The sequence below is a fragment of the Empidonax traillii genome, unplaced genomic scaffold, assembly GCF_003031625.1.
Source record: "Empidonax traillii isolate 1590-97213 ecotype Southwest subspecies unplaced genomic scaffold, ASM303162v1 scaffold17:size2698205, whole genome shotgun sequence".
Taxonomy (NCBI): domain Eukaryota; kingdom Metazoa; phylum Chordata; class Aves; order Passeriformes; family Tyrannidae; genus Empidonax; species Empidonax traillii.
Window position 1 is genome coordinate 2,140,500 of NW_020955210.1, and position 12,347 is coordinate 2,152,846.

A 12,347-nucleotide genomic window follows, 5' to 3' on the forward strand; every position below is an offset into this window, starting at 1 on the left:
TTTTTTTTTTTTTTTTTTTTTTTTTTTTTTTTTTTTTTTTTTTTTTTTTGCGTTGGGATATATATAATATATATATTTTACAATCAAAGGTAAACTGTCTAATTATACAGAAAAGACTTAATACACTACAGAGCTATACCCTATGCAATTTTTATAATAAACAACCTGAGTTCAAATTGAATTCTAGCTTACACCATTACATCCGGTACAGCACCCAAGCACATAAATTGAGTCACAAACATAATTACCACAATAAAACACAGTGTTCAAGTATAAGAGCAGAGATCTCTCTGCCACGCAAAGAGCAAATAAAATTAACTACGTAGACTAAATTATACAGTCCGTAAATAGTTGTGCATTATGAAAAGGTAGTTTTTTTTCTTTTTTTTTTCTTTCAATAAGTGAAGAAACAGGTAGATTTATACAAGCCAGTTAAACAGCCTTTTCGTGCTAATGCCCCCTTTTTCTTTCCTATTAGAAAATTAAAAGTCTTACTGTACCTCTCCTGGCAATCTGGCCTCTGTGACTATCATTGTACAATCATAATCAGAATTTGCCAAGGGAAAAAAAATGAGGCCTGGACCCAGACGCATTGCATGGCAGGGCTTGAGGGGAGGATTTCTTGATTTTGTTTGTTTGCTTTGTTTTTAACTTTTTCTTTTTTTTTTTCTTTTACTTTATGCATTTTCAATTTAACTCGTGTGGTTCCATCATTCATCCTTCGCTCGATCTTTGTTGATTTTCTTCATTTTCATCCTCCTGTTCTGAAACCAGATTTTCACTTGTCTCTCAGTTAAATTGAGGAGTCTGGCCACCTCGTATCTACGGTCCCTAGTGAGATACATATTGAACAGAAACTCCTTCTCCAGTTCCAGTGTCTGATGCTTGGTGTAAGGGCATCGCTTTTTCCTGGTGGACCTTGCGTGGAGCCAGTTTGCAGCTGGATTATCTACAACGAAAACAAGAGAAGTTCAGGCTGAGGGGGAGAGTGGGGGGGTGGTGAGGGAGGGGGCTGGGAAGGCGATCCACGTAGAAACAGCCGATTAGGTGTCCCGGTGTTCGTGTTTAGGACATGGCTCTCCTTTCCCGAGGCACATAGGATTGTGAGGCACAAAGGACTCCAAAATACAGACACATGGAGAGGTCACACGAAACCACATGCGGCAAAGCCCCGTTGCCCCCGCCTTCCCTTGTCTTTTTTATTGTTTCTGGAATACAATTTTAAAATACTTTTTTCTTCTCCTCTCTCTCTCTCTCTCCCTCTCTCTCTCTTTTCCTCTCCCTTTCTCTCCCTCTCTCTCTCTTCCTCTCCCTTTCTCTCCCTCTCCCTCTCTCTTTCTCTCTCTCTCCCCCTCTTTGCTAGCTCCCTCCCTCCTTCCTGGCCTCCCCACACACACACCCTTTAAACTGCCAGCGTAGGGAGTGTCCAACCAGACCAACATGTCATCGAAATTGTTTCACTTTTTTATTTCTACCTTCTCCTGTGTCACCCCTGGCAAGACCCCGGAAGCTGGAGAGTCAGTCTACAACTGGCATAATTAAACCCTCGCCCTCTTAAGACCCTTATTCGCACGGCGTTAATAGCGATAGTAATCCCGAGGCGCTCTGCCACCAGTTTCGCGGCCCTGGGAGTATCCAGCCCGGGGTTTTCCCCAGAGGAGTCGAAGGGGGGAGGGGGAAAATCAAGTCAGCGGCGGGGGGGTTCTGCTCTCACACCGTCAATAGCCGCCCCGGCCTGAGAGCCGTCTCAAAAAAAGATCAGATTCACATTCAATGCTTTCTAGGCACCCTCTCGCCGGCGTCTGCCCACGCCTGGGAGCGCAGCGAGGCAGGGTGATGTGAGCACGTCCTGCGGAGTTTGCTGGGGTGGCTGGAGCAGGGGTGGGCGGCTATTACGTTTCTCTCTCTTTTTTTTTTTTTTTTTTTTTTTTTTTTTTTTAATGTCTGTTCAAGTTGCAGTTGTAGGGTGGGTTTTTGTTTTCCTTTCAGCCTGGAATGCCAGAGCCGTCCTAGATCCCGTTTGAGCCTCAGAAAGGCAGCGCTGGCTTTTGCAGATGGCAGACCCGGGCGAGCTGGCGCAGCGGCGGCGGCAGCGGCCGGTGCTCGGCCACGTAATTAGCCCCAGCGCCTCGATACCTCCCCGCGGCCAGCGCAGCGCCCTGAAGTCCATTACCCTCGCAGTCCCACTTACTTGGATCGATCTGCGGTTTCTCTCCGTTTGCCTCACTTTCTCCATTGCTTTCAGAGAATGCGACTTCGTGGCTTTGCTTATCCCTATCAACTGGAGGAGAACCACAAGCATAATCAGAGAGAGACAAAGTGTGAGTGTCAAACGTGGTACAGTCAGCCCTCCTGGCCGCCAGCGGTTCAGGTTTAATGCCGTAATGCCTGCTGGTAGGTAACCCGGGGAAAGACAAGGAGCCCGGCACAGGCTCAAGCCACGAACGCATGTACCTGCCGTCGGGCGGTGCCACGGGCGCCTGGTGATGCGCGTAGGGGTGGTAGACGGCGGGGGCGCCGGCGGGGTGCGCGGGGCTCCAGGGGGGGCCGAAGACGGGCGCCTTGGGCTGGAAGCTGCAGGGGGCCAGCTCAGGGTGCTCGGCCAGCGCCGCCGGCCGCGGCGGCGGCCCCAGCGGGGCGGGGGCGTAGCGGGGCGCCGCCAGCTCGTCCCCCTCCGGCACCAGGAAGGAGTCCACGTAGTAATTGCTGAGGGTCCCGGGAGCCGACATGGCGGGCGGGCGGGCGCGGCGGACCCGCCGCGGTTCGGGGCTGCGGGTTTCACGTAACAACTTGGTGCTGGCGGGGAAGTAGAGTCAGTAATAAGTTGGGGGCAGCGCGGGCGCCCATTGGCTGCGCCGGTCACGTGGCGGGGGACCAGAACAATAAAGTATAAATCAGTCCGCGGGCTATTAATGGGTCAGTGTTTTCCAGCCATAATTTTTATAGCGAGGCCATATGTTTTTATGCAAAGGGATATTTGAGTTATACGGCGGGGTTTGTTTTAATTGCGGCCAACTGAGATTAAAAGATCAGATTCCGTATTACAGCCCCCTTCTTCCTTTCTCTCTCTCTCCCCCCTCTCTCTCTTTATTTTTTCGTTTAAACGGACTATTTTATATCATAATTAATCATCCCATCAGTGGGTCGTGTTCCCTGTGAAAAAAAAAAAAAAAATCCCACCACCCTTGTGATCGGAGATCTTCACATAAAATGATACAATAACTGAAGCAATAAAAAAAGCAAAATAACAGTTGCGGTATACTGTATTTAAATATACATTTATTATATTTCATAAGGAGTTATTGTTTCGGGAGCCACGGGGTTGTTATTAAGTCAGTAACTATGAGCGCGCTCATTTGCATCCCTGTGTTTCTCAGCAGTAAAAATTTACGAGTGCTTGGAAAGGTTAAATTATACTATTGTGTTTAGTTTGGGAACCCACTGTAAATAATACCGTTCCGTTCGGCTCAAAGCTGGCAGCGGAAAGTCAAATTCAACGTATCCCCTTTCGAAACCGCGGCGCAGAGCCGGCCCTCCCCGCCTGGTCGGAGGAGGACAGGAGCAGGCGCTGGCTCGTTATTTAGGCTGGCCCGCACCAAACTGCACTTCACCACCCCACCCCGCAGGGCATGGCTCGGCAGTGACCGAAACACCTTACTCGTCCTCCCCGCCGCGCCTGCCCGCCCCTGCCCTTGGACCGGGGACCCCTCACCAGGCCGGGGAAAGGAGCTGGGGCTGGGCGGCGCGGCGGCGGCCGGAGCCAAGCCGCTGTCGGGACCGGGAGGGAAGGAGCACGGGCAGAGCCGAGCGGCGATATTTATCACGACGATTAATTCTTCAACTATGCAGGGAAGCAGCGGGGGGAAAGGGGAGAAAAAGCCCTGTCTCCCCGCTGCCGAAAGGCACCCTGCTTCTCCGGGCAGCTATCAAAGGGGCGTTCGCAGTCGGCCGTCCCGCATTCTGGTGAATCAAATTTATGTGCAAATATAGTTATTTATTTGCTGGCACCTCCTATGACTGCAAGACACACGCTAGCAGCATCGGAAGCCACGCGGAGGGTTACAATCCTCCGCAGAAGGAGGGGAGGGTTCGCAGGGGGAAAGTAAGAGGCGGCCAGATCCAAGTCCAGTGTTAGAAATTAAAGTCGTGGCTGAGCGCTTGGCAAACATGCCTGCGACTCCTTGGTTTCTTTCTGACGGACAATCGCGCTGTTTATTCCCGTGACTGGTGAAGGAGTGCGGTTACTAGGATGCAGGGGGCACAAAAAATATCCGCGAGAGGCTCAATTTGCTCAAAATATCTTTTTTTGAAAATAGAGCCCAGCAAATGGTAGGGACGACTGAGTAATAATTAAATCGCGTGTAAATACTGTGCATACGAAAGTGTGGTTCTAATTAGGTTCACATCGCTATGTGGGCTGTCTCTCTCCCTCTCTCTCTCTCTCCTCTCTTCTCTTTCTTTTTCTTTTTATGTCTTCTCAACAGTTTAGTCCGAAATCTTATGGAGGTCCTATTTTAACAGTGCTCTCTTCCCTATTCAGAATTACAAAGGTCCATAATGAAACTATTATGCCCCATTAGAGTTCAAAAATTACGGAGCAGTTGCAGGATCTCAATAAACAAGGGGCCCGTTATTTCCTAACAATTTTAAAAATGCAAATAAAGCTCTCTCTGCTTTTTTTTCTTTCTTTCTTTCTTTTCTTTTTTTTTTTTATTTTTCCGCTATTGTATAGGCACTCCGTAACAGAAAAAAAAAAAAATTGTATTTCTTTCCTGGAAAGACGGAACTCCACGTCATTTGTATTTATTATTAAGAGTCAGCTGTGGTGAAATGTGATTGTAGAACTTCCTTTTTCCATTCAGAAAAAATAATCTTAGCTGCAGGAGTCCTGGATGTTTATACTCGAATTTGGGTTCTCAGCTTCAGCAGCGGGTTTCATTTTTTTGGTTCCTCACCAAAACTAATAGCAAATGAATAACAATAACAGTAGAGTTTAAAAGAACGTGTCTGCATTTTTATTTCCCTGTAAAATTCTGCATTTGTTCACTGCCAGCATCCAAGAGGCAGGACAGGGTGTACAGAAAGAAAGAGGCAAAATAGAGCAAATAATTAGACATTTTTCACGCGGCCACGTTGCTGATAATAACACTGGGATATTCTCCTCTTTTTTTTTTTTTTTTTTTTTTTTTTTTTTTTTTTTTTTTTTTTTTTTTTTTTTTTTTTTTTTTTTTTTTTTTTTTTTTTTTTTTTTTTTTTTTTTTTTTTTTTTTTTTTTTTTTTTGGTGCAGTTTTAGATTCATTTTCAACATAAGTACAGTTTTCACACGAGTTGCAAAGGCAAGTGGGCTTCGTACAATTTGTGTTGCAAATGCCTTAAGATTTTGGTGACTTACACCTTCGGAGGCAAAAGACCCCAAGCAAGGCAGAAACAGACGTTCACATAAAATTGCTATATGAAACTGCAATTCCCAGGAACGAAGCACTGCTGGAGCCATCGTGTCTGAATAAAAATACTCCTTGCCCTCCGTCCCGATACAACCGAATTAGCAGAGCTCCCATTCCTCTAGCTCTGACCCCTGGCTGCAACAGGAAGGATCCCATCGGTTTTCAAGCAAGAGACATCTGCAAACTCTGCTTCATTAGACACGCACCACAGAGGCGCGGAGCATACTCGGGCGCGGGGAAGGAATCCGCGGGCGCTGGCGACCTCTCCTGAACGGGAAGTTCAGGATCGCCTTTCCCCAGGCTTTCCTGCCGCTGCAGAGCTCTCTGAACCAGTGGTGCTATGAATGCACGGAGGGGGTTTGGCATAGGGAAAAGAAAAAATTATTCAGAATTTAGGGGAAGCAGTCCAAAATCAGGATGAGGCGATTCAACTGGGAATCAAAAGGGCAGAGGCAACAAACGCCATATAGGCACGCACAGTCACAGGCACTGTAAATACACTCCCCGAATGTACACAGCCCCAGCAGATAGTCCGTCAGACTCACAGTGTATGCAGAGACAGACATAAGCACTTAAATTTGGCTGCAATGCAGAGCTCTGCTCCTGTCCCGACCGGGAACATCTGCTTCTCTAGGGATCCATCTAGCTAAAATCCGCTATCCAAACTCTTTCGAGCTTCCGCAGCCCAGCTTGGACTTTTTGGAAAGTTTATAGGTTTCACTACTGTTATTTTTTTAAGGCAAACGTAATCACGACCCCTAAAAAATCAAATAGAAATAAATGCCCAAGGAGTGAATTTTCGGTGCTCTCCCGCACCCTCCTTTCCGCCACGGAGGGTGCCCCACTCCATGGGCGCATCGGCACTGGCTGCCGGCGGAGGGCCAGGCGGGAGCCCGCCCATGGCCCGCGGTCGCGCTGCGGACACAAAAGGCGGCGGTGGTGGCGGCGGCAGCGGGCCCGGAGAGGTCGCTGTTGCCCGTTCCGCCGCCGCGGAAAGACCGCATCGCAATCGTGATCGTAACCGAGGCCTTGCGGGCCCCGGAGCAGCCGGCGCCTCCAGGCAGCCCCGGCGGAGCGGGCCCGACGGGCGACGGCACAGAGCGGGCGGAGCCCTGCCACAGGCCCCGGCAGGCACCAGCCACCCCACCGCGGGGGACGAGAGCCGCCGGCGGGGCAGGGCACCCCCACCACCAGTGGGTCGACCCGACCGCCGGCACTGTGCTCCGGGTCCTTGTTTCTGATGACGAGTGGAGCATGGCCGGCAGATTTGATCTCTCCCCACCCCCTCCCCCAGGCACGCTTTCGAGTCTCTTGTTTTTTAATAAATCCAGGCTGAAAAATAAAAAAAACGGCCCCCCACCTCCCCCGACCCCCCGAGCTCGACCCACGCCGAGCGGAATGCAAAACGCACCTGACCTTGAATGCAGCCAACGAGATATATTAAAAACCCGCAAGCAGGCAGGGACTCGCTTAGGAGCTAGCTAACCTTGAAGAACTTGTCAAGCTTCCCCCCTCAGCTGCCGTGTTTATCTGAGGAATCAAAGGAGGCTCCGCTGCAGATGGGAAACAATGGCATTGGGACTTGACGCCTACAGTTAGTTCACTTCAGCGCTAAGATTTCTTCGGGCAGAAAGGACCCTCGCACCAAGCATACCTGGTGATGATATCAACTGAAGTAATTAAGGCAGTTTCGTGCTGTAGAGAGAAAGGTGGAGCCCCAACAACATGAAACTACCTAAACCACAGAGCAGTTCTCAGGCGCTAATTATTACTTTCCCCATTGCCGTGGTCCTTAACGCAAGGATCCCGCTACGAAAATAAAACCAGAAACGTGACTAAAACATCCCTCTCTCCCTCCCGCCCACCCCGCCGGCGCCCCTCCGCGCCCCCCGGCCAGCCTCGGGTGGGTTAATGAAAACAAGAATAAAATATAATAACAACCACCCACACACGCGCGCGAGGGCAGCTTTCGCCTTTCCATGCAGATGCAATCGGGGAAAAAAAAAAAAAGGCCGTGCGCGACAATGTTACATCATGAAAAGCTAACGGCTCCCAAGAAGCCTGGGTTCAAAGACTGTTCCCCCCCTCCTCCCGGCATACATATACCCTTGCAAGGAAGCATTAGCTGTAGCTTTTCTTCCAACCTTCTTTTTACCTTCCCATTGTGCAAGACTTTGTGCAAGCTAAACATGCAGCAAGGAAGCGAGGATTTAAAAAAAAAAAAAAAAAAAAAAAAAAAAAAAAAAAAAAAAAAAAAAAAAAAAAAAAAAAAAAAAAAAAAAAAAAAAAAAAAAAAAAAAAAAAAAAAAAAAAAAAAAAAAAAAAAAAGCAGCTGGGTGAAATAAGCTCTTCCACATGCAGCCAGGTAGGGAATAGCCTTGTTTGGAGGGGCCCACTGGCAGGGAGACGAGACCTGGGTCCCCCCCTCCACATGAGCTCACCTTTACGATTTCTTCTCAGCCCTGAGATAAAGCTAGAATTTTGTCAGCCTCTTCTGGAGTTAAAGATCTCTGCATACTCGTAGGTGTTCGATTAAAAAAAAAAAATCGTTTCCCTTCCCTCAAGAAATAGTAATTTGCTTCCTCAGTCTATGCAGCTCCTCAGTCAACTGAAACCACTCGTTCAAGACAGCAACAATCCAGATATACTAGCAAGTCATAAAACTGAACAAAAGCCGACAAACCTTAGAGCACCATCGCTATATGGCCCAGACAAATTACGACCGTCTAGGTAATATTTAAATAGATTCCTAAAGTAATTGCAGGGGGTTTAGGCAACTATTCCTGTTGTAAAAGTTCTCGAAGACATAAAGTAGAACCTGAGGATAAACAGTCACAAAAAGAGGTAAAATGAAAAGGATTAATTCCACGGTTTTTTATTCTTCTATGAGAACATAAACATCGTCTTTTTCACGCACAGCAGCATTACAATATTAATTTATTCCGATTTAAGGTAAGAACTAGATATAGCTAGAACTAACATTTATAATAATGATAGAATGCATTTGCTTAAAACAGTATCGGCATTTTAATAATAATAGACATTTATCCATATCTGTATTTATAGCTTTTCCCCTTCTTTCTTTTTTTTCTCTTTTAAAATTTTTTTTACCTCTATGCTTCACCCTTTAATGTATGTAACTTCACAGTATAAAGGAAGACACGTTCTCCCTCGCAATCTCAGACTCTGGCTCAAAAAGTCCATCTCATATTCAGGATATGTACTTTTCAGTAAAATTAGTGAGAAAAAAGGAACTATTTCTTTCTCAAGGGGGAATTTCTGTGTGCTTGTCATGCGTTACCAACGGTAACATTATATAGAGACACAAAAAAGAATCACTAATTCCACATACTTAAGCAAAACTACATTAAGTAAATATCTACAACCAGCAAGAGAAATTCAGAGGTAAGTGTAATAATTTAGTCCATGAGCAAAACGAACTCTTTTATACCTTTAAAGAGAATAGATTTCATTTTCCTGGCCAATTTTAAAGCTGTAATAATGACTTTTAAGGTAAAGCAAAAAAAAAAAAAATCTCTCTTAACACCCGTTCCCATGAAACCCTTTAAAGCATGCCTGCATTTCATTATTGTAAGTCCTGCTTTTCGAAGAAAAAAGGGGGAGGGGGAGAAAAGGAAAACAGAAGAGGGAAAGCTCCCAATATATAGAAATATGGCAAGCCTTAAATTCTTCACTGTGCAGCTACATACACTCCAAGTTACAGCGCTTATATTTTAAAAGAATGTACCTTTAACCAAGATTGTTTACTTTTCAGACAGAGATATAGACGAAAACCTATTTACTGCTTCTGAAATCGTATTTCTATGTTTCAAAGCTTAGAGGAACAAATCGGCCCGGAAGAAGGCTGAAGGAAGAGGGGAGGTTCACGCACGGCATTTTGTGCTTTAGCGTGGCTTTAGTCTGCCCACCCCCCCAGCCCCCCAAAGTAGCTCTTAAGAGGTTAAGGACATATTGAGAGTGTCTAAAATCGTTAATCCATACAGGTGCAGATGACTATAGCCTAGGAAAATGATACTGACTCTTTAAACCATAAAAACGTGTTTATAGGTTCATCAAGAGAAATTAAAGTTGGCTGTGAGCTCCCGAATCCTATTCTCTCTGTTCATTTTCTTCAGTTTCATTCTGCGGTTCTGAAACCAGATTTTAACTTGTCTGTCTGTGAGGTGGACTGTGCGGCTGATCTCTAGGCGACGCTCACGAGTCAGGTACATATTGAATAGAAACTCCTTTTCCAGCTCGAGAGTTTGATGCTTGGTATAGGGGCATCGTTTCTTTCTGCCACTTTTTGCCGTGAGCCAGTTTGCTGCATTTTCTCCTTTTGAATTGCCTAGTTTTGAGAAAGTAAAAAATGGACGTTACCATCGAGTCAGAGGCAAGGAGCTGTGGGGGAGAGGGTGGAAGGAGCATCCGTGTGGGCTCGCTCCGCCAGCTGCAAAGAGTTGGAATGTGGGGTATCCTTGTGGGAACAGAGAGCTTCAAAGTGTTTTCCCAAAGGCGCTGGATCTACCTTGGTAAACATTGACACTGTTCAAAAACTTCCCTGCCCTGCCGTGTAGTTCCACTCCGACACCCCAAAACAGGCTTCTATTCTCTCCCTGCTGGCTGCTCCGAGCCCACTGTTAGCGGGGGCAGCTTGGTGAACGACCTGTAGACTGATTTCCAACCCCACCCTCTCCACCTGCTTCCAAAAAAACAAAGCCTGCGGATCCGAACTTTTTAAGTGTGCTATGGAGGTGGAAAACAAGGTGAGCTGGGGAGCCGGAGCCTCCCTGCCTTTTGCCCCTGCCTTTCCAGAATGCTTCTGCGCGACCCTCTCTTTTACTTAGCATTTCAGGGAAGAAAAAGATACAATAATAACAATAAAAACGTTTCAAAGGTGTTCCCCACTGGCTGGGAAAAAGGTAACACCAATCTCTCGATGGCTCAGAGTGGTTGGTGGTTTGGGGTTGGCTCTCCAGTAGCTTTTCGCTTTCTTTCAAAATTTTTTTTTTTTACTATTATTTTCCAAGAGTGCGTTTGAAAGGAATAACAGGGCATCTGAAATGCGAATGGAGAGAAGCTCCTGAAAGTCTACCGCCCGGGGAAGGGGAGTTATTTTTTGCCATGGGGACCCGAAAGGTAAATAAATAAGGAAATGTATAAATAACAGCTCTGTTATCTAGTGTAGACGCTGAAGGATATTCGCGGTTGCATTCATCAGTCTAATTTGATAGCAGCTCATAGATGGCACATTTCAGCGCGGCTGTTATTTCGAAAAGCATTCTGGATCGTAAAATATAACTTACCGTGTTAATAGGTTTATTTATTGGCACTGCCTATTGCTTATTTTGGATGCTTCACAAACATCTCTGTTATCTGGTAGGCACCTTCACAACACAGGGGAAAAAGTGATCTCGTTATTCTATATGTTTAAGCATCATGCAGGCTAAAGTTGCCCATAGAGGAGGCTCTAAGGATTTTAAACTATAGGATGGACATTAATTTTTACGGCAACCCCATGCCCGAATATTACAAAGTTCAGAAGGTCAGTCTGAGCAGCGCTTCTTGGCAGCCCCGCGGGGCAGCTGGGATCCTCCTTTCGCATCGCGATGCCACTATGATCCTTAACGGGTTTTTTTCTTTCTTTCTTTTTTCTTTCTTTTTAATCATCACTACCACTATTACCATCACCATTCGCTTACCTACGGGCTCTTTTTCGGGAGAAGCTTTGCTGCTCTCTGACGGAGCTGGAGAGAGCTCCTCTGCGGTGGAAGATGAAGCCTGAGTCTCGTCCTCCCTCTGGGAGACGCACGCCAAGGGGCTGGGGGAGCGTTCCTCGTCCTCTTTCCTCCCCGAGTCCGAGACGGGAGGCAAAGATGGAGGCGTCTGGAAGCGGCCAGGGGGCTGCGGAGGGAAGGGGGCAGCCCCGGCCGGCCCGGCGCCGTAGTTCTTGGAAGTGCCATAAGCCTGGGAGAGGCGGAAGTAGCCCGGGACGGGGACCCCGCCGCCGCTGCTGGCCGGGCTGACCTCGGCACTCAGCCGGGGGAAGGGAGCGAGGTCTGCGGCGGCCGAGCCCTTGGGGCATTTCTCTGAGTCATAGAGGCAGTAGGAGCTCTCCTCCTTAATGCTTGGAGCGAAGGAGCACGAGGTGGCCTGCTGGCTCTCCGGCTCTTCCATGCGACAGGACCGGGGGGGGTCTAGCCACACTTCCATGCCTGACACGTAGGAATGCGAGCTGGGGACCATGCTTTGAGAAGTACCTTCATTGCGTTTGCTCAGAACGGGGAAAAGTCCGCAGCTTTGCAGCCCGTAGGACAGATCGGACGCCTGTGGCAGGTAGATACCACTGTTGGGATAGTAGCCGCCTCCGCCTCCGCCTCCGCCTCCTGCTCCCGCCGCTTCCCCTCTGCCCGAGCTGATCAGGGAGTCTACCAAAAAAGAGTTTGCAGCCGGGCTCTCGGAGCATGACATTGTTGTGGAATAATTTGGCGAAGGGAGTAGATAGCCCTTTCTGGCTGACATTTCTTGTGCAAAACATGCTGAATATGATGAGAGATACCCCCGCGCCACGGCAGGCTGCTGCAGCCAATGGAAGCCCGGGCCTCCCCAGCAACCCCTCCCCGTCTGGTTTCGTATGCACAGAGCTGCTCTCAGGTCGACCTCTGAATTTGGAAGATAGATGTATATTAATGTGTAATATGGATTTCCATACACACAGGCGTGCGCGCTTCGACCACATGGACGAGCGCCTGCGCCCAGGCGGGATCTGCGCTCCCGGGAAGGGGAAGGAGCGGGCTGTGCTGGTACTGACTCCAAGTTTGGCTCCTCTCTTATCACACTCACCGCTATAAAATAGCCCGGCGGTCCTGATGTTTATTATACCTAGGCTGAAGCGGTGTCCA

At 47.8% G+C, this 12,347-nt stretch overlaps 2 protein-coding genes and 1 long non-coding RNA gene across 3 annotated transcripts; all 3 read right to left on the reverse strand.

The window, feature by feature from the left end:
- Positions 1-626: 626 nt before the first annotated feature.
- HOXA9 (homeobox A9) lies at positions 627-2,766 on the reverse strand. Its single transcript, XM_027896499.1, has 2 exons — positions 2,192-2,766; positions 627-949 (listed from the first exon to the last, which is right to left on the reverse strand). Exons 1-2 carry the CDS (start codon positions 2,727-2,729, stop codon positions 711-713), a joined length of 777 nt encoding a protein of 258 aa, XP_027752300.1. The 5' UTR covers positions 2,730-2,766; the 3' UTR covers positions 627-710.
- Positions 2,767-5,331: 2,565 nt separating this feature from the next.
- Positions 5,332-8,041, reverse strand: LOC114063924. Its single transcript, XR_003572648.1, has 3 exons — positions 7,887-8,041; positions 6,932-7,099; positions 5,332-5,783 (listed from the first exon to the last, which is right to left on the reverse strand). It is a non-coding gene; the product is annotated as an uncharacterized LOC114063924 (long non-coding RNA).
- Positions 8,042-8,297: 256 nt separating this feature from the next.
- HOXA10 (homeobox A10) lies at positions 8,298-12,095 on the reverse strand. The gene is made up of 2 exons (XM_027896476.1): positions 11,148-12,095; positions 8,298-9,793 (listed from the first exon to the last, which is right to left on the reverse strand). The coding sequence occupies exons 1-2, from the start codon at positions 11,965-11,967 to the stop codon at positions 9,519-9,521; spliced, it is 1,095 nt and encodes a 364-aa protein (XP_027752277.1). The 5' UTR covers positions 11,968-12,095; the 3' UTR covers positions 8,298-9,518.
- Between the last annotated feature and the right edge of the window lie 252 nt (positions 12,096-12,347).

Bases quoted from the DNA above. Each gene is read 5' to 3' on its own strand.
- HOXA10 (XM_027896476.1), bottom strand. From the start codon at position 11,967: ATGTCAGCCAGAAAGGGCTATCTACTCCCTTCGCCAAATTATTCCACA. The intron at 9,794-11,147 runs GTAAGCGAATGG...TCTCAAAACTAG, and splicing joins TCCCGAAAAAGAGCCCGTAG to GCAATTCAAAAGGAGAAAAT.
- HOXA9 (XM_027896499.1), bottom strand. From the start codon at position 2,729: ATGTCGGCTCCCGGGACCCTCAGCAATTACTACGTGGACTCCTTCCTG. The intron at 950-2,191 runs GTAAGTGGGACT...TTTTCGTTGTAG, and splicing joins GAAACCGCAGATCGATCCAA to ATAATCCAGCTGCAAACTGG.